At 49.1% G+C, this 27,152-nt stretch overlaps 2 protein-coding genes across 3 annotated transcripts in view; both read right to left on the bottom strand.

The window, feature by feature from the left end:
• Nucleotides 1-899, bottom strand: part of myo15b (myosin XVB) — a gene marked incomplete at both ends in the record, with an annotated part of 29,408 nt that extends 28,509 nt beyond the window's left edge. Inside the window, one exon of the mRNA XM_080542272.1 lies at nucleotides 1-899. This exon is cut by the window's left edge and continues 679 nt beyond it. Coding sequence (XP_080398398.1) covers nucleotides 1-899 — 899 coding nt within the window.
• A 4,880-nt stretch (nucleotides 900-5,779) lies between these two features.
• On the bottom strand, nucleotides 5,780-26,770 carry llgl2 (LLGL scribble cell polarity complex component 2). 2 transcript variants are annotated; one of them, XM_080541813.1, is made up of 27 exons: nucleotides 26,569-26,770; nucleotides 17,946-18,028; nucleotides 17,747-17,844; nucleotides 16,635-16,716; nucleotides 16,296-16,411; nucleotides 15,922-16,080; nucleotides 15,114-15,276; nucleotides 13,956-14,088; nucleotides 13,698-13,752; nucleotides 13,312-13,463; nucleotides 12,810-13,018; nucleotides 12,504-12,571; nucleotides 12,143-12,296; nucleotides 11,780-11,884; nucleotides 10,716-10,811; nucleotides 10,406-10,602; nucleotides 10,073-10,220; nucleotides 9,742-9,889; nucleotides 9,477-9,593; nucleotides 9,069-9,235; nucleotides 8,567-8,831; nucleotides 8,043-8,196; nucleotides 7,868-7,896; nucleotides 7,487-7,534; nucleotides 6,691-6,733; nucleotides 6,543-6,601; nucleotides 5,780-6,284 (listed from the first exon to the last, which is right to left on the bottom strand). In XM_080541813.1, exons 2-27 carry the CDS (start codon nucleotides 18,018-18,020, stop codon nucleotides 6,280-6,282), a joined length of 3,045 nt encoding a protein of 1,014 aa, XP_080397939.1. In that variant the 5' UTR covers nucleotides 18,021-18,028; nucleotides 26,569-26,770; the 3' UTR covers nucleotides 5,780-6,279. The 2 variants fall into 2 exon arrangements, with proteins under 2 accessions (XP_080397939.1, XP_080397938.1); XM_080541812.1 differs by having other exon boundaries at nucleotides 9,742-10,220.
• Between the last annotated feature and the right edge of the window lie 382 nt (nucleotides 26,771-27,152).

Genomic DNA, 27,152 nt, shown 5'->3' with positions numbered 1-27,152 from the left:
GTGGAGGTGGAAAGGGGCTTGTCATCTGACTCCCCCTGCCTCTCCTGGGTAGCTGCATTCTCTTTGGCTCTCTTCTCTGTAGATGATCCAGAGGATCTGGCCCTCTTACTGGCCACGCTGGCCTTGCTTGCCATTCGCAGGGTCATCCTGTTCTTGAGAAGGTTGCGCTTGGAGCTGGTAGCTCCATCCTGTTCGAGGACTCTGACTCTCAGGGAGAGCCAATGGGTCACTCCGATTGCTCTGGTCACAGTCTTCAATTTACTCCTTAGATTGAATCCTCTGGGCATCTTCTTCTGGATCCATCCAGAAACGCGCCGCAGAGCCGTAACGCTTTTTCTTCGACCTATCAGAGGGTCGGTTGCTTTGGAGGACTCTGCCACAGTTGGTTCTTCTTCTGTTGCTGTAGTGTTTGCTTCCTCTCCTGGCTTTGACAGCAGCTTACTGGTCCTGTTTCGCACAGACTCCATCTTGACCTTGCCCAGGACCATCCCCAGTGTCCGGGGTTGACTGCTCCCCTGTGGTCCTTTGGCATCTCCTCCTCCACCATCTTGTTCCTCGTTCACTGACTCCTGTTCCTCTGAGACTTGATTGGCTTTGAGAGTTTTTCCTTTGGCTTTCAGGAGCATCATCCGTGATTTGCCTTGAGGGGCTTTCGACGATGTGGTGGTGTCTTCATCGTCCTTAGAGTCTGCTGGAGGAGGAGTATTTGTGTCGTTGATGTTTTGGGTTTTGTTGGCTAACTGTAGGAGCTGGGCTTTGCCTTTCGCTGTGTTACCCTTTTTGAGAGAAACACTTTTCAGTGGCTGAGCCTTTGCCTCTTCTGGGCTGGCCTTCTCTGACTTCTGCAGCTTCTTCTTGTCGGCCTTTGCCTGCTTGTCCTCCTTTTTTTTCTTAAACATCTTGGATTTCAGTCCCCCTGCAGGCCCCAGGACACTGGGAGTCAGAATGAGCGGTGCTACGGCTTTCTTTGTTGATTTTTCAACGTTTTCCTCCTTGGTTATCTCTTCATTTCCACTTCCATCACTGGTGGCTTCCTCCTCCTCTTCTTCACTGGTGCTGCTGACGGGTTCCTCCTCTGGATCCCCTCTGGTACTGACTACCTTTGAGGGTTCTCCCTCCGATTCCTCCTCTACTTCCTGCCCATCTGTGTCTCTCTCAGTGTCCCCCTCTGTGTCTCTCTCGGTGTCTCTCTCGCTGTCTCTCTCTGTGTCTCTCTCTGTGTCTCTCTCGGTGTCTCCCTCGGTGTCTCCCTCGGTGTCTCCCTCGGTGTCTCCCTCTGTGTCTCTCTCGGTGTCTCTCTCGGTGTCTCTCTCTGTGTCACTCTCTGCGTCACTCTCGGTGACTGACACAACAGTTTCCTCTTCACTGCTCTCCTCACTCCCCTCCGTCTCAACTGGCTCTTCATTACTCACTGGCTCCTCCTCCTTGTCGTCTTCACTCTCCTCCTCTTCACTCTCCTCCTCCTCACTCTCCTCCTCTTCATTCTCCTCCACTGAGCTCTCTTCCTCGCTCTCCAATTCCTCCTCCAACAATTCCTTTGTTGAAGGTGTGGTTATCCTCTCTGCCTTAGTAGGTGGTGTTTTGGGCGTAGGTTTGGATTTTGAAGGTTTGGTCACACCCCCTTTTCCTGTTACTCTGTTACCGTTCTCCTTCAGGGTTAATGATATACTACTCAGAGCTTTTCCATTCCCTGATCTCTTCCCTGTCTCTTTCTGAATAGCCTTACCCTGATCCTTCTCTTTCTCTGTCTGTGTTACCTTGCCCTGATCCTTTCCTTTCTCTGTCTGTGTTACCTTGCCCTGGTCCCCTTTCTCTGTCTGTGTTACCTTGCCCTGGTCCCCTTTCTCTGTCTGTGTTACCTTGCCCTGGTCCCCTTTCTCTGTCTGTCTTACCTTGCCCTGGTCCCCTTTCTCTGTCTGTCTTACCTTGCCCTGGTCCCCTTTCTCTCTCTGTGTTACCTTGCCCTGGTCCCCTTTCTCTCTCTGTGTTACCTTGCCCTGGTCCCCTTTCTCTGTCTGTGTTACCTTGCCCTGGTCCCCTTTCTCTGTCTGTGTTACCTTGCCCTGGTCCCCTTTCTCTATCTGTGTTACCTTGCCCTGGTCCCCTTTCTCTGTCTGTGTTACCTTGCCCTGGTCTTTCCTTTTCTTTTTATTATTTTCTTTTTCCTCTTTCTGCATTACTTTGCTCTGCTCATCCCCCGTTTTCTCCTCCTTTGTATTATGTCCCTTGCCATTGCCATTAACATCTTCTTTCTTGCTCCTTTCTGGAGGGGCTGTTGTTGCCCCTCTGCTCTTCCTTTTTTCAATGGTGACTTCAGGCGGTTGGGATGGTTTGATGGCATTCTTTTTTTCTTTCTTCGGTTGTTGGATTTCTTCTTTATGCTTCTTTGCTGACTCCACTTTCTGCTTTGCACCACTGGTCTGTCCTTTGGTTTTTACAGGTGACATGACTTCCACGTTTTCCTTTTTTCTGTAAGAAAAGGTCATGGGATACCTATTATTATCTGAAAAGGAAAAACGTATTTGTCTTAACTTTTTGTGTATGCTGTGATGTCATGTAGGCCTACTGCACATTGTATTTGTGATCATTTAATAAACAAACACAAAATTCATTCAATTTCACTGAATATACTAAGCGGACAATGAAGTCGTATGCCTGAAATGTATTATGCATGATTTTCATGATTTGGAAAATGTGATGTGAATGTATTTAATGTGTTTCCAGTCTTATTTGAATCTCCAAACTGCCCAGGTACAGTGTGGGCATTACTACAGTGCTATACCACACACATGCTCAGGAAGATACATCAAACTTAATACATGTAATGGGTAAAGGGCGCCAGGTCACGTAACTTGTCTGTCAAGCAAAGTGAAACCAGGTCTAAAGCTCAGTCAGTCAACATTAAGACTGAGTTTCAGACGTTCAGACCCTGATCCTGTAAGGACACACAGGTCAGCCCCAGTTTAGCTCCTGTTCACCTCATAAAAGAAAACAATAGTGCCTTACATATCTCCTTGCAACAATCACTGCAAAGACAAGAACAAAATGTTAAGCAGTTAATCGAAACATTTTCCAATCAATTAATAAATTACCATTTGAAGTACTGCAAAGCACATTCAAAGTGACGATGCATGTTTGATTTGAATTTATAGAAGCTACATAAGTTGTATACAAAGGATGCTGTTATTCGTCTAAATGACGGTGTTATCTGTAGTTTGATCTAAGTGACTCCGCTGAGCTACCTCCAGGTCAGTCTAAATGTGGCTATATAGCGTGGTACACCCTGGGGGCAACCCAGTGAGGTTGTCTCAGTGTGATATAGCTTACCTGGCTTCTCAGGTGAAACACAGGCAGCATGCTGGGGGTCCGGAAAGTGTTTCTGCTTGTCCTCAAGAGCTGGTGTCACTGACACGCATACACACACACACACACACACACACTTAGGATGGAGATCGGACACACACACACATACATTGATACCCACCCACCATCAACGCCCAACCATAAAAGGTGTGTACACACAAACACACACACACACACACTTGAATAATTAAACTTCATTCGGCAGGTCACAGAGATACAGCTATTCATAATGGCAGCTGGTGAATGAGGGAGAGGAAAGGTGAGAGGCGGTGTGTGGAGAGACAGACAATAGGCTCTGATAGACTCCAGAGAGAGATTGATGGAGAGAAAGGAAGCGATCAGAGCCATTCCCTTTAGTCCGGGAGATTCCATTAGTGCTCTGGAATGCAGGGGCCAAGTTTTAACTTTTCTCTTCACTCTTATATTAAAAAATAAACAGCATTAAACTTCTTTCTTTTTCATCTTGACACTTGCTGAGGAAGACTTCTACACCACTTTTTTTTATATTAAAATAACAGACAATTGTCTGCCTTCATATATTGGGCCATGTTCAAAGTAATACACACTATAACGTTTTTTTTAGTTCTATGAAGAGTGCTTTGTCCTTCGATGACCAATTAACCCTATTACCAAACAACACCTTCAATCTATTAAGACTATTTATTACTAGTACATCCAAGCAGCCTGTCCCTTCCCTCTTTTCTCACAAATGACTGGAATTGCGAAGCCTGGTAAAGACCACAAGGTGCATTCAACATACTATATATGGTAAGGGTCGTAAAAATACTGTTTCTCTCTATTTCCCCTCCCTCCCCACCTGCATCCCTCTTCAGAAGTGGCTGATTTCATACAGACTGACCCGTTAGCCAGCTCAGCCTTTGAGAGTGGTTCTATGAGAGATCAGGTTTCAGCAGACCGATTGTGTCGTAGGCCATTAGTAGACAAAGCGCCCCTCCATAATGGATGATTAAAACTCCTGGCTGTGCTTGTAAGCCAGCTGACCTCCAGCCACTTCACCAGCCAGACCTGCATACACACATAATCCCAGGCTAATACCCCCGGGCATAAACATCAATACAGGTCACCTTTATTTGCATTGAAATGTCAAAACATTGCTTAAGAACCTGTGACTGAAGCACTCCGATGCATACTCTCTTTCAATCATGTGTAAACATGAATCATTGTGAGTTTGACACCAGTATGGGTCAACTACTCCATTGTTTAGCTGTAATGTCATGTTGAGTACCACTGACGACATGTTGACCACTGCAAAGTCAAAAGTCATCACAGAGATGCAATGCTTATGATTAAACATGGCGTGAAATCAGACACGGACACTTGAATTCTTGTGAAAAAACATGTAATTTCCAGCAGGACATTATGTATGTAGTGTGACATTATAAATCAAAATTAGGGTTCTCATTCACTACAAAAATATATTCTAGACCACAAAATGCTAAAATACCCAGCATTTCAAGAAACAGTACCAAAATATTTCCTTGTAAGATCTGACTATATAGCAGCCAACCCCCATTAAAATAGACCCACTGTTAACACAGGTACATAATCATATACATATATATTAAACATTTGACTACAATACTTTAAAATTACATTCCTAAATTACATTTTCATTGCTGGCATTTAAAAAAAAAAAGTTTACATACTTTCAAAAAAATCTAAAACCAAGCCCCATAGAAAGTTGTTCCCCTAAAAAGTACAGCATTGTGTGCTACACAGTAGTGGAGAAGTACCTACGACAGGTTACAAACTGGTCATTACACGTTAATAAGCGGACGGTAGGGAGGGTGGGAGGGAGATACAGTTAGCAACACAAATGCTTGGCAAGTATGGCACAGTGGTCTTATAACAGCCTGGAAGCCAGATCTGTTGCATGCTTTAGCCATCTCCTCCGTTGTCATCAACCAAGACGTTGGTGAAAGCAGAGACATGGCTACTAGGCTGCTCTTACATGTACGGTTAAAAAAGGAATGTGTAACGTTCCACTTTTAACTCCTCTGTGTTGCTCTCTCTCTCTCTCTCTCTCTCCAATGTCTTGTCAGCATTATGAACCATTACTACTTCGGATGCACACTGACGACGTCGAGACAGTCTTAATTCCCTTGTAAGGTTTTTCCGTCCTTATAGATTTGAGTTTCCAATCATTACAGTGAATAAAAAAAACAAAACCAGGTAAAAATCACAGGACAAATTAAATTACAACAGACAAATCAGAGAAACCCCCTCCCTCCCTCCCACTGAAAACCCATCTGTCCCACGCGTCTCTCTAGAAGACGAAGGTGGGCAATGTTGTGCAGAGGCAGGGTTCTGATTGGACGAACCAGAGTTCCACAGGTGAACTGGGGGTCAGAGGTGAAAGGCTAGGGGTCAAAATGCCAAAAGGAGAGGTTCGGGGTGGGGGGGGGTGTTGGCAAGGCGCAGGTAAAAAAAAGAAAAGATTGCGGGTTCAATTCCAGCATGGCCCACATTAATGTTACGTGTTAAGTGGCTCTGGATAGAAACCTCTGTTCAACAACCCTCTTCTTTTCATTCTGACTTTGTGTGGCATGTTTGAGTGTAGCGGAGGGTGGGGTGGGGGGGGGGGGTACAGTGGTTGGTCTAGGCACGAGCGGTGGTCCCTCTCTCTTTGCTGTAGCAGTGGGCAAATCTCACGACACCCCGAATCCCCCTTAGTGGCCGACCTCACCCCTAGAGGAACGCAAGGGCTCCGGGTCAAAGGTCAAAGTGCACTAAATGAGCGATAGATAGGGTGTCATTTTAGACGCAGCTGGTATGTCAGTCTTTGGGGCTAAGGGTCAGGGGTCAGGGGTCAGTAGTGGTAGTATTAGTAGTGTTGGCCCGGTCGGCCGGGCTAGGAGTCGAGCGCTGGCTTCAGCACGCTTCAGGCACCGTGGCTCAGTCTGAGAGAGGAAGACAAACAGATATCAACATCCACATGATCATCATCATCAGACTAATTATACAACTATGCTGTACTCATGATTGCAATTGATTCCAAAAAAAAAACTAAAAACCCCACTTCAAACCATTTAAAAAGCGTCAATTTCGTTCCATAGTTTGTGTGTGTGTGTGTGTGTGTGTAATTACTTAATTACACACTTAATTACATAATTTCCGCCAATTATACGAGCGTCATCAGGATGTCGTACTCAGCTTACCTCCGTTGCTCAGGACCTTCCCTCCAGTGAGCGCGCCCACGTTGTTCTCTAGGAATGTCCTGTTGGACACAAGCTGTCATTAGCATCATTCTGAACGTAGCGGCTGACTGACAGAGTGAAAAGGGGGGGGGGGGGGCGGATGACTCACGTCGGGTCGCCTTCTAGAGACTTCTGGATCTCCTGAAGCACCTCTGCAAGAAAAACACACCGTAACCATTCTGACTCTGAGCCGCTCAACACGCCTTCTATTTCACAACCTACTTTGTATAAGTCGACTGTAAATACGTACACTGTAAAAAAAGATTTGAATCAAATCAACTTGCTAACTTGAGTTCAGTAAAATTTGCTGAGCCATGCATCAACATCAGCATCTATTATCATAAATTGTCATCATAAAACGGGATTGTCAATGTATTTTAAGATAGTGGTGAATGAATCATGCAAAACGATTTGTCTTCCTGACATACAGAGCTCTTAGAAATCACACAATGTTTTTACGTGAGTCTGTGTTTTATCATGTGGACAGCACGGCAACAGACAAAGTGGACATACAAATATCGGGACGCTTCAGAGCCGTCGCGCAGGCCTCTGGGAAAAGCACACTGCATTGTGGGGGCTTTGACAACAAAAAGAAAACCACTAGCCTCTCTTCATTACAGATCTGAAGGAACCTAGAAGGTGTAAACAAGATGTCCGACTTCCGCAAGGTGCTATCACCATATTGTTTACCCCTACCCAGCTCCTCCAGATCGGCGTTGAACATTGAAGTGGGCTGAGGGCTAAAGGGTGGTAACACAGTGCATGTTAGAACAACTCCATCTACTTCCACATCGTTATCGATCGGTTGCTGCTGGTTAAGTTTAAGCATGGGCTTTAGTCGGGGTTAAGAGGGTCTGTTGTGGCAGGTTATGGTCGAGTTACTGGGTTCCTCCTGGGGTACTCACTCTCATCATTCAGCAAAGCATGCTCCATAACACTTCTAGCAGAGCTCTCTGGAACAAAGTAGGCAGCAGGCAGTCAGCACATCAGTACACACAAGCACACAGCCTGACGACTAGTGTGTGTGTGTGTGTGTGTGAGACGTGCTCTCGGGAACACACAAGACAGGCAGGCAGTCAGCACATCAGCACATGCATGCAGCTTGACAACAGAAGCACTTGTGAGTGAGTGAGTGAGTGAGTGTGTGCATGTATGTATGCATGTGTGGTCAGAGTGTGAGTGAGGGAGAGAGCATGGGAACAGGTACAGTAGGTGGTATGTCTGCATGTTTACATTAGGGTGTGGACACGTGCATGTTTTAGTATGTGACAGTTTTGTCTACTCACCCACGTCCTCGCTGCTCCTTCTGGAATTTCTGGAATGACAGAAAAGGCGGTTGTTTACGAAAGGAAACAGGTTTGTTTCAGAAGCACGCCGTCTACAGAAGCGGTTTAACGTTCATGCTCTGTGTGTGTGTGTGTGTGTGTGACTGTGTGTGTGTGTGTGTGTGTGTGTGTGTACCTGTGCTCTGCAGAGGCTCCGTCTGGCTGTGCCCTGGGCTTGCTGGTGCTGCTGGGTGATTGGTTGGGGACCTCCACCAGAGAGCGTGGCTCCACCACACAGCGGGCCGACAGGGAGAAACGCTCAAACTCAGACGGAGAGATCAGGTAGAAACCTGGAGAGGAGGAGAGAGGAGAGGACAGGAGAGGGGGAGAGAGGAGAGGACAGTAGAGAAGAGGAGAGGGGGAGAGAGGAGAGGACAGTGGAGAAGAGGAGAGGGGGAGAGAGGAGAGGAGAGGGGGAGAGAAGAGGGGGAGCCAGCGTGACAAAGAAGAAGAGATTGAGAGAATGAGTGCCCCCCCACACACTGAATCACCCATGGCTGAATGCATGAAGGTTATGTAGCTTTAAGAGAGAGAGACTTTGGTTCTGTCTGGGGACAGATTGTTTAAGATTATTGTCAAGATTATTGCTGAGAAACATGTAGAGAATACACTGGACACTGTGGGTGTGTGTGTGTGTGTGTGTGTGTGTGTGTGTCTTACCCTGTCCGTGCTTAGTGAACACACAGGAGGCTATGCCGCTGACGTCCTCCCGGCGGATACAGGGGTACTGCACCTGCATCTTTACCCCCGGCAACGACACCACGTGCATGTCCCCCTGATTGGTCAGGACGGCCAGGCCGCTCTCGCCGTAGTCCTCCGACCGGCTGCTGCCGAAATAGGCCACGCCCACCCGCCGTACCCGAGAGCCGTCGATGGCCGTGAGCTTCAGCTTCATCTTGGCACTCACCTTCGGCAGGGTGAACACCTACACACACACACACACACACACACACACACACACACACACACAATCATTCACTTAGACAGAGGACAGTGGATGTAGACGAAATGTCTCTTTTTCCTGATCAGAAATTAAATAACATTGCAGTTGGTTGGATGTACTACTGGCGCTTGTCTAGTATCTAGCATCACTCTTAAAACAGCTCTTCTGAGATGTCAGCGTGTGTGTGTGTGAGTGTGTGTGTGTGTGTGCTTCCCTCACCTTAAACTGCTCCTCTGATATGACCAGCAGGTGGTGCGAGCCCTGCATGTCTGGGCTGCGGGCCAGGTCGTGGGCCACCTCCAGGGGCTCCGGCAGAGGGAAGCCGTGCCCGTCCAGCACCACGATGCCCACCACCGGGGCACGGTGCATCAACTGGATCTCCTTAGCTGGGGAGGGGGGGGGGGGAGAGAGAAAGAGGGCGAGAGAGAGAGAGAGAGGGAGCGAGAGAGAGCGAGAGAGAGAGAGAGAGAGAGAGAGAGAGAGAGAGAGAGAGAGAGAGAGAGAGAGAGAGAGGAGGGAAGGGAACGAGTGTGAGATATAACCAGTGTGAAAATTCAGTATTAGTAGGTGTAGTCTCATGTGTTGGCTATGGGGTAGGTTCTGTGTGTGTGTGTGTGTGAGTCTTACCAGGATGAGCTGTGACCGGGTCCTCTGCTCTGCGTTCTACAGGAGGGAGGCGGAGCATGTAGGCGAACACGGAGCCGCCGTTGGTCCCCGCCCATAGAGAGCCTGTGCTGTGGGAGCCTAGGGGATGATGACATCACGCTGAGTCACTTGGTGCCATGACAAACTGTATAAATAAACATCCACCACCACAACCGCCTCAGAAATGCAACTGCAGACACGGAACTTGAGGAGTGAGTGTGTGTGTGTGTGTGTGTGTGTGACTCACTGTCTGAGAGGAAGGTGTCTGCAAAGTAGAGCGTCCGTACGAGGCCGGTGAAGGAGTCGTCAGACGAGCGCGCCTCGATCTTCCTTTGGACCGGCGCCAACTCCATCTCAGCTAGCTCCGCCTCCAGCCGAGCGTTGGCCTCCTGGACCTGCACACACACACACACACACACACACACACACACAGAGACAGACAGACACACACACAAACACACACACACACACACACAGAGAGCCAGAGAGGGGGGGGGTGACATCAGGTCAGCTGGTCTGGTATCGGCATAGAAACAACCAAAACATGGTGTGTGCGTGTGTGTGTGCGCGTGACCAACCTTGGCTGCGTTGTTGACGTGGTGTTTGCGCAGGGACACTCGGCTGCGGCGGATGCGTCTGAAAGACTGGCGGAGGGACTTCTTAATGCTCTTCACTCTGGAGAGGGGGCCCTCCATCGCCAGCTGGTCACTGGGGTTCAGAGTACACCTGCAATGGAGGGACCGGGAGGTGAGTCACACACACACACACACACACACACACACACAAATGAGTGGGAGTGTTTTCGGACACACCCGCACACACCCACACCAGTAGTGAAATAAGCTTCAGTGTTTGGACACACCCGGATAACCCACCCACCCACCCACACACACCCAGACACACCCACACACCTGACAAGGACGTTGTTCTTCTGCTGGTAGTCGTACAGTCCAAAGCCGTGGCTGGTGCCGAAGGCCACTAGCTTCCACTCAGAGTGCAGGGTGAGGGCCGTGACCACGGCGGGGGGCAGACACTGGACCAGGGCGAAGGGCTGGAAGCCTGGGGGGAACGTCACCGGCTCCTCCCTGACCTCCAGGCGCGTGTGGCCCTACCGGGGGAGGGGGGGAGACGACACTGTGACAAGGCACCTGGGGTAGGGCATGATTATCCACGTACGACGGTTACGGACAAAAACCGGGTCAACACAGCGGTGGTGAGTACCTTCCAGCGGAAGCCCTCCTGTCCCTGCAGCAGGTCCGCTACGGTGGCCTCCACCGTCTGTTCCGCCGCCTCGTCATTCAGCTCCAATGTCAGGATCTGGACACGGGGACGGGAGAGGAGATTGACATCTGCTCAGACATCAGCATTGTACTATCTGACGGGGTTTGGTTGTGCGTGTGCGTGTGTGTGAGTGTGTGTGTGAGTGTGTATGTCACAGCTCCAATCTGACCACCAGACAGTCTCTTCCCTCTCTTATTTAACGAGTGACAGATGACAAAGAAAAGAGAAGGAATCAGACACCCCCACACGCCCCTTCCACTCGGTAAACGGTGTTAAAGAGCAGGATCATGTTTAATTTCCACACTCCTCCTGATTAAAGAGGGTTACTCATATCACTGTTCTCATTAGTCCAGGAGACAATGACAATGAGCAGCGGGACTAGAGCAGGACAATGCATACATGTAAACCTAGGACCGCTACAGACAGGTGTAAGAGAGGGCTATGGTCTATAATGGTGACAAAAGCACAGGACTAGTATTGGGGGACTGGGGACCTCATGTGATTTAGAAATTCTCTCTATATATAATAGATATAATATCTATAGATATAAGATATTGCACAGGACTAATATTATCACAGGACCTCTGTGTTTGGCGAAATATGGTATTTGAAATGAATTTGCCATTTAGCAGACGCTTTTAATCCAAAGCGATTTACAATTACAGATTACAGGGACATTCCCCCTGGAGTAACTGAGGGCTAAGTGCCTTACTCAAGGGCACACTAGAGGTGGTTTTGAACTCATAACCTTCCGGTGGGTAGGTAATTTGCGGTGGAACTCTTAATTTACAAATTACGGACATGGCAGATTCGCACGGGATTAAGATCACAGACGACCTCTGCAATCATTACTAGAGGTCCCCAGATAATACTAGTCCCTTGCGAATAGGGCTAAAGACAAGCTACTGCACTTCACCAAACCGGCCACCAGAGGGAGTATTGGTTTGTGATGAGCACAGGTGCCAGGTTCACAATGCGTTCCCTGTTCCTGTAGGTGACCTCACCTGTCCGGCGGTGCCTGCCACCGTCAGGTAGCCACTGTATTTACACAGGTGGATCTTCTGGACTCCCAGGCGAGGGTCGTCGCTGTAGGGGTCAAAACAGCCCACCTGAGAGGGAGGGACCGGGGAACATGTTTAATGACAACACACACAACACAACACAACACAACACACAACACAACACACACAACACACACAACACAACAGACACAACACACACAGGGTTATGAACAGGGCCAGGAGATTTGCAAGTTGAGTTCGTTTGAGGTCGTTTCGTTAGAAAAAAACACCTGGCTCTAGTCATGAACGATGACCGAGGTGCAATGACTCACCAACTGTCAACTGAACACACACACACACACACACCTTTCTGAACGGAGGCCACTCCCCCTCGGTGCCCTGGTTCATGTTGTCGTTGGGGTCAGCGTCCGTGTGGAACACTCCCGCCGTGCTCAACTTGTACATGGGGTACAGACACACACCCGACGCATCCCAGAAACGTACAGTCCCATCCTCGTGCCTGGAGACACACACACACACACACATAAGTATTGATTTCCAAACAGGGGAGGCTGTTGGAGCAGAAGTTTGGAGGATGTGATGCAAGGAATGGAATGAAGAATGGTATGACACCACTCCCCATTCCATGAATTACAATGAGCCTGTCCTAGGTGGAATGCAGTTATGGTGAGGGAGACAGGAGATCTCGCCTGGCAGGTCCACTCACCCTGTCAGCAGCAGGTCTCTCTGGGGGGGGTCTGCGGCCAGGTTCTGTCCTCCTGTTATTGGCCACGGCTGGGGCGGGGGGAAACAAGAAAAGTGAGAATGTGTGACGTCAATTCAAAAGGTATACGAGTATTTGAGTACGCATGGGGTGAGCTTGGAGATGATAGTCAATTGTCTACAGTGGGCTTGTTCATGAGCCTGATCGCCTGGGGGAAGTAGCTGTTGGTTAGCCCTGAGGCTCGGGAAGAGGCTTCGAACGGCCGTATGTGTGTGTAAGTGTGTGCAAGTGTGTGTGTGAGTGTGGTACCTTCTTGGAGTAGTGTGTGTTCTGCACGTCTCCGGCTGAGAGGACCCTCTCCCACAGTTTGAGCGGGATGGCAGAGACGTGGTGGGAGCAGGTGATGGCGGAGCAGTGAAGGGGCACCAGGTAGGGGGTCTGGATGACAGGCCAGCCCTCAGTCTGCAGGTCTATCACCACCAGCTCCTCCTCCACCAACACCACCAACGCACTGGGCTCTGAGGGAGGGAGGGAGGGAGAGACAGAAAGAGAAGGAGTTGAGTACGTTGTGTGTGTGTGTAAAGAGAGAAAGAGCAAGGAGACAGAGGGAGAGAGAGAAAGAGAGGATGGGGGTGTTGTGTGCATCCTGTTAAGTGTGTGTGTGTGTGTGTGTGTGTGTGTGTGTGTGTGTGTATAGAGAGAAAGAGCAAGGAGACAGAGGGAGAGAGAGAGAAAGAGAAGAAGGGGGTGTTGTGTGCATCCTATGTTAAGTGTGTGTGTGTGTGTGTGTGTGTGTATATATCCTGCCAACCTGTGTTCTCCCCATCTGTGATGACAAAGAAGTCGATGATTCTGGAGGTGAAGTCCAGGGCCACGTGGGTTTTACTGTGGATCACACTGATACAGTGTCTGTCTCCGTAGCTGGCCCTGGGCATACCGCCGCTGAACAGCAGGAACGGAGGCCTGCCACACACACACACACACACACACACACACACACACACACACACACACACACACACACACACACACACACAGACCTTATACAAACTTATATTTGCTGACAGATTAATGGGTAACAGTAGAACCAGGATGTGAACACTGTGTTGGGGATTAGACATTAGAACAGAGAGGCAGGCAGCAGGGGGATCACGACCCAGCAGGCTCCTACAGCCAGACAGACAGAATGCCCCTCACCCTTCTTCTGTGGGCAGCTGGATGATTTTAGAGATGGCCTTGCAGGGGAAGTGACCTAAGAGAAAAAAGACAGAGAGAGTCAGCCTCAAAGTGGAGAGAGAGAGAGAGTGTGTGTGTGTGTGTGTGTGTGTGACTTTTAATCCTTTATTTGGAAAGTCCTCTAGACGCCCTTAACGTTCCATTAACTAAGCACACGATTGTCAACGTTCATCTGTCGAGTGCCAAATATCAACCCCGCCCACTGCCCGGGGTTCTCACCATACGGCGTGTCTGACTTCTCCTCCTCGCTCTGTGTGTCCTCCCCGCCCACCGTCCAGCGGCAGTAGCTGCCGTCGCTATGTGAACTGAGGATATGGCCGCCGTCCTCCGTCCACCATACGCTCTCCAGTTGCTATGGGGACACAACGGCCGAAACAGGGACTGAAATAAACAGCCAGAGATAGCAGTGGTACCATCGGGGGAACACCCAGATCTGATATGGTTTGGTTTGAATGCTAGCTGTGCTCCAGGTGAACACGGACATCTTACCTACTGTATATGTGTGGTGGCCTGGGAAAACCCGTCGGATGTCGCTGGCGTTCGTTTGTGGCAAAGAGCAAAAATAGATGGAAATAGCGATTTTGGCGATTTTGATATTATGTGGTATTCTAGTACTTTGAACTCCATACTACATTATGGTGAATAAACATTTTAAGAAAACAAAAGAGAAAGTACTTATTTTTATGTTTTTGTGGTGGGTAGTTTGCTAGCGAAACAACATCACGTTGAACGTGTCTCATTCTCAGTTAAGCAACGCACGCACACATGAGCGAAAGGAGAGACAATACTTCCACCTGTGTTATTGCCAGTTTACTGATGCTCACAATAAGCATAAAGTAATAAAATCTTAACTAGAAGACACACAAATGGATCTGTCCCTCGCATACCGACGAGGCGAGCAGACTAACACCGCATCACAAGCAGACAAACGAGACCGGCCGATCTGCATAGGCTCCTCCCCCGACCCGGAGGAGAAAGGGGTAGTAATGACCTTTCACTTTTTTTGACATGATACATTAAAATGCTCATAACTTTTTAAAATAAAGGGCTATCTCAGTCATTCAGCCAGTTATGAATAGCTGAGAACTTCTAATTTATGGAAATATAAAAAAATTAAAATGCCACCATGTGAAGGGTTTTCCCAGGCCACCACACATATAAGGTCCCAAATGTCGATTGGTCTGTGTTTATTTTGTATTTTGATCTCGTTTATTTACGCCTTGTCACTTTATTTTGCAGTTTGTATATTTCTTGTTCTGTAGTCTGAGCTGCTGTAAATGTAATTTCCCCACCAATAAAAAGTACCTGTCTATCTACCTGCTGTGTTAAAGCAGCATGTGCTAACATGCTAACGTTCCATCCAGCATGGTTTGGTACCTGTGTGGCGGGGATGTGTTGGACGGCACTCTGGTTGTCCAAGTCCCAGATCACCATGAGGCCTCGCCCGTAGCCAATCACAACCTGCCGTGGGTTGACGGGGTTCTCCTGTAAGGCCTCCACATGCTCCAGGTTCCTACGACCAATATAGTCCTCCGGTACACTGGAGGGAGGGAGGGAGGGAGGTAGGGTGGGAGAGAGAGAGAGAGGGGTGGTTTAACATCAATATTGATCATATCAGAATGTGTTTGTGATAAGAGAGTGAGTGATTGATTGATTGATTGTTTGTGTCTGTGTGTGGTAGAGAGATTGACATTGCAAATCAATAGTGGTTTCCTGTTGCTTAGGAGGATGATGTTTCCGACCCAGTGAGTCGATGAGCAGAGACAAGGATCAGGCAGATTAGGCCAGACAGTGACATCAACACCAGCGGCTGGTCAGGCCTGAGAAACACCAGACTGAGAGCCTCCTTATCGATAGAGCTGAGCAGTTCCGTCTGTCACAGTAGAAACTGTACCTGTACTGTAACAATGACAAATAAAGTCTATCTATCTAACTAAGTGTGTGTGTGTGTGTGTGTGTCTGTGTATGTGAGTAGGCTTGTGTGTAATATATGCCATTTAGCCGACGCTCTTATCCAAAGCGAGTTACACAGCACTTAGCGCATATTATTATTTTTTCTGTATATATGGTCCCGACGGGAAATCGAACCCACAACCCAAGCATTGTTAGCGCCTTGCTCTACCAACTGAGCCACAGAGTATGTGTGTGTGTGTGTGTGTGTGTGTGTGTGTGTGTGTGCGCCCACCTGTTGGTGACGTTGTCCAGACTGATGTTTCTCTCCTCCAGCTCTCTGAAGCCGGGGACCTCCACCACAAACACATGGCCTCCCTCCGTCCCCAGCAGCAGCAGCTCCCCAGAGGAGTGGGCCAGCACCGCCGTCACACGGGTCACACTGGGGGGGGCACTGGTGGGGGAGGGGGAGAGAGGCCAGGTAAATACAGACAGAAAGGGAAAGACACGCATACCGTAGGTTCAATCAGGTCAAACAGAGTCAGTGGGATAGTGTTGAGCTAACTGCAAAACTGCTCGTCGCTGACTTTGCATAATCCTCAATCGGGTGGTCTTGGTGGCCCTGTGTGTGTGTGTGTGTGTGTGTGTGTGTGTGTGTGTGTGTCTCACCCCGGTGGTCCTGTCAGTGTGAAGCGTCCTATCTCCAGCAGCTCAGACACTCCCTGGTGGGCTCTGAGGGTCCACATGTGCAGACTGTTGTCATCCAGCAGAGTCACCAGCTCCACCTGCAGGCACACGCAAAAAGACGTGTTGGGCCAAACTTTAGAGCTGGAGAATATGTTGATGTATTGAATCTAGCCATTCGTGACTATTAATGTCCTCTTGTTGAACTGAATGGGCAATTCGTCCTGGAACACCAAGTGAAAGGACTACAGCATACAGGTGTGTGTGTGTGTGTGTGTTGCAGGTGTGTGTGTGTGTGTGTGTGTGTCGCGGCGGCTCACTCACCTGGTGCGGGAGGAAGTGCACCTGTGTGACGGCAGCGTTCTCGTCGTGCAGGCCCATGAACTCCACGCCTGGAGCCCCGTATCTGACCTCAGGTCAGGGAACACACCGCCAGGTACCGTACATCATGAACACACACTTCTACACCCACACCCACGCCCACACACACACACACACACACACACACATACCCCAGCCAGGGAAGTCAGAGGCGAGCTGTTTGACCAGTCATTCAGGTGTGGTTTGGCCCGTTTCTCGGTGCCATCATTGAAAAAGTACACATTTACAAAAGGAATGAGAGAATGTCTGTTGGCTGTGTGTGGTGGTCCTGGGCTGCGCTAATAAGACATTTATTCATTGGATTTCCTTTCTGTGTGTTCGTGTGTCATCACAGAACAATCTCTCTCATTGTGTGAATGAAGGTCTGTAACGACAGGCACACGGGGGTTATCGTAGAGAGTGTGTGTCAATGGGGACACTGCACTGACTGGCTCTAACACTGTCAATGAGGCTGATTGTGTTAAGGGGCTGGGCCCGATGCGCGTGAGCAAGCACGCGCACACACGCGCACACACACACACACACACACACACACACACACACACACACACACAGCCGTCACCCACGCACACACCCACGCACGAAGAAATAACTGTCTGGAGCAGGGAGAATTGAGCAATACCGTGGGAATTAAAATGACACAGACAGGTCGTACCCACATACCACTAACCACGCTCACACACAGACTACCCACATAGGGCCAGTCATCATCTCAAGTTCAAACATGACGGGCAAATTCTTTCGCTGACACGCTTTCGCTCCCATACTCCGTCGCATACAATCTGGCAACGCAGCATTTCCCTCCGATGTTTTCTTGGGCACGGTGCGGAGGCCCCCCGCCCCCCCCCCCCCAAACCCACATCCAGGGTTGCCATTATCAACATGTTCTATTTAATTCCAAAACGTAAGCCCAAAAGTCTTAGGCAGGGCGAAACTGGTGCAGGTGGAAGGGAGGAGGGGGGGGGGGGCAGCTATTCAACGGTAGGGGAAACCACTGACAGACACGCATCACTCACACACACAATAACGATGATGATGATGATGATGAAGGATACAGTTTGATGGCCCCTGAGCGGGTGCCGATAGCCAGGAGCTGCAGGGTGGGGCTGTAGCCCAGCGCACTGGGCTGGTGGGGGAATCCATGCTCCACAGTCTGCCACAGAGAGAGAGAGATAGAGAGAGAGAGTCGAGGATGAGACTAGCTGAACGAGTCGGGGGTCCTAGCGTTGCTGTGCAGCTGGACCGGGTCCTTACCTTGTTGAACTGGTAGAGCTCCTGCTTCCGTTTGTCTTTCTGTGACTCCTGTCCATGCCTCCTGAACCTCTTCATCCTCCTCTCTAGAAAGACAGAAAAATCAAACCCCTCATGACTGGGACGCGTTGGGACTTTGAGAAAAAACATTCCTGGATGGTTATGGTGCATGTATGTATGTGTGTATGTATGTATGTGTGTATGTATGTATGTATGTATGTATGTGTGTATGTATGTGTGTATGTATGGGTGTATATGTATGGGTGTATGTATGCCCGCGGACGAGAGATGACAGGAGAGAATTCCAGAGGAATTTGGCCTGCGCCTCCTCTGCCTCGGGGGGGGCGGGGCTTGTCTCAGACAAGAGATAGTGGTCAGAGGTCAGGGAGAGCTGAACTGAAGAGGCCATTGTTCTACTTCTACTACCGCGCGCGCCACACACACACGCGCACGCACACGCACGCGCACGCGCACGCACACACACACACACACACACACACACACACACACACACACACACACACACACACACACACACACACACACGCGCGCGCGCTGTGGCCACTTCAGAGAGAAAGAGAGAGAACGGGACATGGGGGAAGGGGAAAGTTAAAGGCCGGGCGACGTCTGCCTTTCTTTCTCTTTCATTCATTCAGTCGTTCCTTTGTCAATAACGTTTCGAATGAACGTGACAAACCGTCCGTGACTTCCAGCGCACACACTTTGAGCACCCCTCACATGCCGCCATGGCAACAAATTAACACCCGTCGCCCCTCGCCATGTGAGGGTAGGTTTTGGCATCTTGCCAGCCTTTTACAAAGCTGTTGCGACCCGCAATTACAGCAACACTCCTCCTGCCTCCTGCAGATGATTGGAATTACTGCCCACTCACACTTCTCCTGACTTTCCAACAAACCCCAAAAGTCTATTAGCTTTCTTAGGTTTCTGTTGTTGTTCTTTATTTTATTTATTTTTTTAAATCGGTTTCTTTTATTGTTTTGTATTTGTTTAAAAAATGGGGCTGGCATTTTCTCATCCCCCAGACACCTAGGCTGGTTGACCAGTGCATGTTATGCCTTACAAGCGGCTATTCTGGGTGGGCTTTAAAAACCTCTCATTTTTGGACTGCGTGTCTCCATCTAAGGACAGTCGCTCACTAAGCCCCGTCACGTGAAGGAGAGGTTATTACCACAACCTTTAAAGCCCTAAGCTTCAGTGTGTACTGCGCTAGCTATGCACTCAACTCAGACCCTCAAAGCAAGCAAAGTCTCTGAGTGACACCAAGAATGTCAGCCATGTAATACACACACACACGCCTTCAGGGCTCATGCCTCAGATCTATAACAAATCATGATGTTTGGCATAAAGGAAAACATACTTTTCAGAATGCGGCGGATTCCTTTCCTATCCAGGTATGTGATTGGCTAACAGCACTGCTACCCTACAGCACTGCTCTGAGTCACACCTTTCCTTCCTGACTAGCTCAGTCAGTCCAGACATAGTTCTGTCATGAGCCTGATTTGAGCAATCCTGACTTAGTCATTATTTGGACTGTGGGTTTATGATATAGGCCTAGTGGAGAACTGATACACCCCAGCAGCCACTAAGCAAACTTCCTCTTAGTTGCTGAAGTGACTGTTTGTGTAGGTAATGATACTAGATCTAAACAGAACAGCTCAAATAACTGACAGCATTCGCTGTCGTCGGTCAAGAAATTATCCATTTGATTTTATAGAGTAGTAGATCGTTTACTACTGTGTGTCGCACTGGCTACTCCGTTCCTCTGGATCTGAGTGTGTGTGTGTGTGTGTGTGTGTGTGTGTGTGTGTGTGTGTGTCCCAAAGGAGCCAGCAAACCAGAAACAAGGAGCTCAGAAGCCCTAAGCCTGGTAACAAAGGCTGGGTGGGAGGTCCACGCTACACAGGGAGAACGGCTTCTTAGGCACGGACAAGAATCTGCCGATGGAAACTGAGGGGAGCACGAGAGAAAACGTGACACACAATATTGGCTGACAGATACAGTATGGAAAAACCAGGTCCTGGTTGTGGTTGTGTCATATGATGACCACAGTCAGTCCCCTATGCCTGAGTGGTTCATGTAAAAACAAGGGGACGGTTTCCCTCTTTCATCCTCACCCAGCGTCCAAAGCCTAGGCCTAGCCCACATTTGTTGTGAAACTAAACAACATGACCGTTAATTGTAGGTTTTCATGTAACTTGACAGACCGTTAGCCCACGTGCCCCCGGAGATTAAGCACTCTTAAGAACCAGAAGGCTCCAATTAAACCATCACTGTTTGAACAGTAGTGTTTAAAACTGTCAATTCAGATAGCACAGACTTCTCTCCCTTCTACATATCCTACCTCTTCTCTATCCACTTGGTGTAACCGTACTGCATTATCGGCCAATAACATCTGGGTATCTAACAAGGATAAGGATTCGGGGGAATTCAATAGATTGCGATTGTTTTAAGTTCATTGCTGTGAAGAGGTTCAAAGAAAATATTTCAAACACGAAAATGCTAGAAGTATTCAAGACAGCAGTGCAACAGGTTTGGTGAGAATTCATGGGCATGTAGGCTATTCATAACAGCCTGTGGAGAATATTGTAGTTCCTTGAGCTAAATGTTTATGTTTATGTGTCAAAAATGTGTCAAAAAGAAAAACAAAAGACAGAAGTGTGTCACACAGAGAAACTTAGTGGTATTTACCATAGGGAATGCACAATAAAATGCTTAATTATTAAATGAGCTGAATCAGACAGACCTATGGACTTCCCTGAAAACTTCCAGTTGGCCAGAGCAGAGCAATGACCTTGCGTTGGTAAATATGTAGCGCACAAACACACGCACACACACACTTTGATCTGCATATGGCACAGAGTGAGATCATCAGTGTACAGGAGCAGAACAGGGTAATACATTCACCCATAGTGTCAGTAAACGCAACAATTGTGGTGTGCCTCCCTAAACTCAATGACACCACCAACCAAGATGCCAACTGTCCCTCCCAACCAAGACACCACCTGTCCCTCCCAACCAAGACACCACCTGTCCCTCCCAAAAGAGTGCCAAAACTCACCTCGCCTTCTGTCAGAGACAGGTTACTCAACAAATATCAACTGAAATTAGAAATGTGTAACAAGCGGTGACAACAATTAAATGTCAAAGCTATGCTATCGCCGCTGCCTTTCACAACACTGCTGTGACATAAAATTCCCCAGAATACTATCATCCCAACGATCTGAGTCTGAGAGGGGGTCACAGCAGAACGAAACACTACAGAGACGTGCCTGGACAGGGCACCGACAGGAGGAGTTAAACCACTGGAGCTACAACTCCCCTAGTCCTCCCGTCTCCAAAACAACATCGCTCGCATACTGGCCACGTCAGTCAGAGTGACCCGGAAACGCGTGGCATGTAAACTATTCTACTTATGGACTTACGCAATCAGCGGCTTTGTCGGTACTTGAAGAAACAAAACACGAGTACGCTAACAACCACATGTCCCCTCCTCGTGAACGAGCCTAATAAAAAAATCATAACAAATAGCTCATTAAGAGTGGGGAGGTTTTGGGGAGTTTGTGTTCGTGTGTGAGAGGTTAGGCTATGAAAGTCAACGTAGCCTGATGCACAGACAAAGTAAACCCGTCTGACTACTGTGGGAGACAATACAGCGTGAGAGAATTAGCTGCGTTGGCAAACACAGAGGAGAGGCTACAGTACACGCCTCTCCTCCAGTCCTCTCACCTTCCCTCCCTGCCTCTCCTCCAGTCCTCCCACCTTCCCTCCCTGCCTCTCCTCCAGTCCTCCCACCTTCCCTCCCTGCCTCTCCTCCAGTCCTCCCACCTCCCTTCCCTGCCTCTCCTCCAGTCCTCTCACCTTCCCTCCCTGCCTCTCCTCCAGTCCTCCCACCTCCCTTCCCTGCCTCTCCTCCAGTCCTCTCACCTCCCTTCCCTGCCTCTCCTCCAGTCCTCTCACCTTCCCTGCCTCTCCTCCAGTCCTCTCACCTTCCCTTCCCTGCCTCTCCTCCAGTCCTCCCACCTCCCTTCCCTGCCTCTCCTCCAGTCCTCCCACCCTCCCTCCCTGCCTCTCCTCCAGTCCTCTCACCTTCCCTGCCTCTCCTCCAGTCCTCCCACCTCCCTTCCCTGCCTCTCCTCCAGTCCTCCCACCTCCCTTCCCTGCCTCTCCTCCAGTCCTCTCACCTCCCTTCCCTGCCTCTCCTCCAGTCCTCTCACCTTCCCTGCCTCTCCTCCAGTCCTCTCACCTTCCCTTCCCTGCCTCTCCTCCAGTCCTCCCACCTCCCTTCCCTGCCTCTCCTCCAGTCCTCCCACCCTCCCTCCCTGCCTCTCCTCCAGTCCTCTCACCTTCCCTGCCTCTCCTCCAGTCCTCCCACCTCCCTTCCCTGCCTCTCCTCCAGTCCTCCCACCTCCCTTCCCTGCCTCTCCTCCAGTCCTCCCTCCTTCCTTCCTTCCTTCCCTCTCCTCCAGTCCTCCCACCTCCCTTCCCTGCCTCACCTCCAGTCCTCCCTCCTTCCTTCCCTGCCTCTCCTCCAGTCCTTCCACCTCCCTTCCCTGCCTCTCCTCCAGTCCTTCCACCTCCCTTCCCTTCCCTGCCTCTCCTCCAGTCCTCCCACCTCCCTTCCCTGCCTCTCCTCCAGTCCTTCCACCTCCCTTCCCTGCCTCTCCTCCAGTCCTCCCATCTCCCTTCCCTGCCTCTCCTCCAGTCCTCCCACCTCCCTTCCCTGCCTCTCCTCCAGTCCTCCCTTCCCTGCCTCTCCTCCAGTCCTCCCATCTTCCCTGCCTCTCCTCCAGTCCTCCCACCTCCCTTCCCTGCCTCTCCTCCAGTCCTCCCACCTCCCTTCCCTGCCTCTCCTCCAGTCCTCTCCCCTTCCCTCCCTGCCTCTCCTCCAGTCCTCCCACCTTCCCTCCCTGCCTCTCCTCCAGTCCTCCCACCTCCCTTCCCTGCCTCTCCTCCAGTCCTCTCACCTTCCCTCCCTGCCTCTCCTCCAGTCCTCCCACCTCCCTTCCCTGCCTCTCCTCCAGTCCTCCCACCTCCCTTCCCTGCCTCTCCTCCAGTCCTCCCACCTCCCTTCCCTGCCTCTCCTCCAGTCCTCCCATCTCCCTTCCCTGCCTCTCCTCCAGTCCTCCCACCTCGATTCCCTGCCTCTCCTCCAGTCCTCCCACCTCCCTTCCCTGCCTCTCCAGTCCTCCCATCTCCCTTCCCTGCCTCTCCTCCAGTCCTCTCTCACCTTCCTTCCCTGCCTCTCCTCCAGTCCTCCCACCTCCCTTCCCTGCCTCTCCTCTAGTCCTCTCACCTTCCCTGCCTCTCCTTCAGCCCTTCCATCTTCCCTGTCTCACTCCATTCAGACACTCACTCCCTGCATGCAGATCACAGAAACTCTCCCGTTCTCTATCGCCAAAGAAGAGACGGACGTTTCACTGACCCCTATATAGTCATGCCGAGTTCATTAGTGAGAGGATTATTAGCAATAGGCCTAATTAGTAGCAAAACCACACCTGTTGCCTGGTTGTACTCTACTGTGTTCAACTTTTCACAGAGCCACAAAGCGACAAATCCTAACCTTTGAGCTGGGAAAGGTTAATATGGTTTTGAACACAAGCACTCGCTCACGTGTACACAAAACAAATGTACACTTAACAGTAAACAAACATGCAGTCTACCCTTCAGCATATGGCCTAGAGAAGAAGAAAAAAACTTGACACGGGGTGCTGGGTGCATAACTGACCCTGTGTGTCCAAAAAATAATACAGCAGCGCCAGCGAACCTGTTCGAAAAGAGGAAGGGCTGTGCTATTCTTGGTGATGACTCCTCTCACACTCACCCACACTCGGCATCTACTGATGGGGCAGACATGACAGCCTCTGCATCAGAGCAGGGGGAGAGAGTAAACAGAGGGTCCGTCTCCATAGTACAGAACGGTTTGGGTGTCTATGACATCTTCTTCGCCCTCCTACCTGCACTGACAAGTGAAAAGAAATGTTCCTTTCAGTGTTTTCAGATCAGCAAGAAGGAAGGGAGAGGAGGCGTGCAGAGATGGCCACTCTAGCCCACTGATATACACCCGAAGCCTGCTGCACTGTCTCGAAGACAACAGGAATAAGATCTTTGTCAGGGTTTTGGGTGTGGCAGACAGGCAAGCAGGCAGGAAGTCAGTCCCCCCCCCCAACCTCTCTCTTCCTGTAATCAGAACCAAGAGAGGCAGAGCAGAGTTTACAGTACACTGACCAAACTGTCAAGGGTTCAGTGGGTCTGGTACTTGTGTGGTGAGCTGTGGAGTGGCTGACACCATCATCCCACTGAGATGTGTTCGATTGAGGCATCGTATCACACCACGCCGCAAGGCATTAGGAGGATGACAAACAGGGAGAGCACAATCACAATGAAACGTAATACAATACAGGACTAGTCTATGTTGGCTCATAGAAATGAATTGATAGCCTATGGGTTCTCTAGCTCCAGCTTTACTGTTGGTCTCTAGGGTGTTGAGGTATCACTTTAAAAAGTGTAACCCCCAAAGGGCTGTGAGAGAAAACAGGTAGACTGTTTTGACAGCTACTCTACTTCCTTTGCGGTCTCATTAATAACCACAGATAACATCTCCCGCTTGACAATCTGTTTCACATTGGGGAAGGTAAAACGTTGTACCATCGGGAGGTAAAACAGGAATCGGGTGAAACAACAATATCTAGGTTAAACGCTACGGCTAGCATGACACTGAGGAAGTGCTGTAAATTGAGGGTGTGAAAGGTTTACAAGCGAAACATGCCTCTTGGAGGACTGTTCAACCTTTTATGTTTGCAGAAAGTCTCAGGGTCAAAACGAAAGTTAGCATGCATGAGCCGCTGAGCTGTCTGCAGAAAGTGAGGTCAGTGTGGTCATGATTTTGTGTGTGTGTGTGTGTGTGTGTGTGTGTGTGTGTGTGTGTGTGTGTGTGTGTGTGTGTGTGTGTGAGTTATACAAACAACAAAATCAGTAGACCACAACTGCAGCATCATATAATATAGGCCTACATCCTTAATCAAAAGTATGCCTTTGATATGTTATCACTGTCCAGTCTATGCGCCAGGTCTTTCGTTGCAGAGAACTTGACCGTTTCAGGTGGACTTTATCGTGTGGGTATAATGGCAGTGGGTCTGCTGAGAACAAAGGCGTGTTGTTCGGGGAGCTCAGGTGCAGGTGGGAGTAGGCAGGACTCACTGTCCTTCACTGTTACTAGTAGTCTGTCCAGACTGAGGTAGGCCATTTTTCCCTCAGTAGAGTACACAGCACCTTTGTTTGCCATTCAAACGTGATAATGGCAATTGTGTGGCAGCCAAAAGATGACTTCATCGTTCTCATTGATGAATGAATGCACCATTTTACAATGATTTTTTATCTTAACCTTGTAACTTGTTAAGCTATCGCAAACACATGACAGGGGCAGGGCGGTTGAGAATTGACTCACTCAAAAAGTCCCCAAAGCTTGATTGTTATGAGGGGCCAGATTCAGATTGTCGCATTTTGGCCACGAATTTCTCCTCAAACTGGATTAACCGGTGTGACGGATCCCTAACCCCCACGCCCCCCTCCCCAAGCCAAACACACAATCACTCATTGATGAAACCTTAGACCACACCTTTACTCGGTGGAAGTCCGTCTACCTCTTCGTGAGCTTAGAATTCTAAGGTTCTATCTCCGTTTAGAATGATAAGGTTCTATCTCCGTTTAGAATGATAAGGTTCTATCTCCGTTTAGAATGATAAGGTTCTATCTCCGTTTAGGGCAGTTCAGAGATATTGAGCGTCAAAGTTTTTACATTCCACTATGTTTTGTGAGATGGAACCTTTGTATTTTATGAATTACTAACTCAAAAAATGTCAACATTTTAAAAATAACACCACACAGGCATTAATAAACACCTAATGGATCAGATTATGGAAAAAACTAAATTTTGACAAAAACGGAGATAGAACCTTATAATTCTAACGTCACGTCTTGTCTTCCTTTCCCCCATGTATGATTCCAACATGTAATGCAATATCCATTCACTCAATTCCGCCTGGTCTGGGTGGTTGACCCCCCAAAAAAACGTGGCTACCTGGTTTGTTGTGGTAACATCTAAAGCGCCTTCTTTCTGTTTAAGAAAGTGGCACCTACAAAACTGAACTTGAAAGGCTAAACTAGCCAGCTTAGCTATGTTATTGTATTTTTACCAACTTCTTGCCTTCTTGTATCAGTGAATCAGTCCCTTGTAAATCATCATTTAGCTTACAAGTTTACGGAACACTTTCTTTCTTTCTTGATCCCGAGAGAGAGGGAATGAATGGCTTTGACTGACAGCAGCTCACCGAGGCAGTAATGCTAGCACGACGAGCTAATAACGTTGTTCAGTCTGATAAACATCAGCAGACTTGCTGGCTAGCTAAACTAGTTGGTTGTCTAAAATCGTCTGGATTACAGTTGAAAGAGACTCGATAAACAAACAGCATCCTACCGATGGGCTTATCTTAGCTACCCTCGATACGAACTACGTAGCTGACAAGCTAGATAGCTTAATGACGAGGGACTACATACAACACCTGTAGACGTGACACTCCTTTCCCAGCTCTGGCCCTGACAGACTCACCTGACTCTCCCCAGCTGAGTCCACTCCTCTGTCTCCAAAAAGCTTCGGTCGCTGTCCAGTTTTGCAACGTCCCTCTTTTTTCCAAACCGATAACACAATGAAGGGTAGATCCTTACACACGTCTTCGGTGTGTCTTGAGGTAACTTCTTAAGTGGCTTCTAATGACCCTGGGAGGTTTTGTTTTGTGTGGGTCCACTTTTCTTTCGTTTCTTTCACCCTCTACCGCGGTTGCAGCCTCGGTGTTTCCTGCTCCCTGAGTCCGGAGGCAGAGCGACACTTGACTGGCTAACAACCCTCGCTGACTCCTCCCCCTCCTCCCACCCCGGTATCGTCTTCCGGGATGGAGGGAGAGGCATCTTTTGGTTAGGGTGGTGAAGCGTGGTTTATAAATCCCCTTGTTACAATCTCAGCAAATGCTTTACTTTATATTTGCATAAACGTTTAGATGTTCATACCGTTGACTTATGATTCATGCAACATCGTTTGGATTTTCTTTAAATATTTTAACTCAAACTCTTTCTTGGGTTCACTTCAAACACCTTGTTTCATTTCACAGTTCCCCTTAAGTGAGTAATAATCATTAT

Source organism: Nansenia antarctica (assembly GCF_963989245.1).
Source record: "Nansenia antarctica genome assembly, chromosome: 11".
Classification (NCBI taxonomy): Eukaryota; Metazoa; Chordata; class Actinopteri; order Argentiniformes; family Microstomatidae; genus Nansenia; species Nansenia antarctica.
Note: the sequence above shows the minus strand (reverse complement) of the source record. Positions and strands in the feature narration are given on the sequence as shown.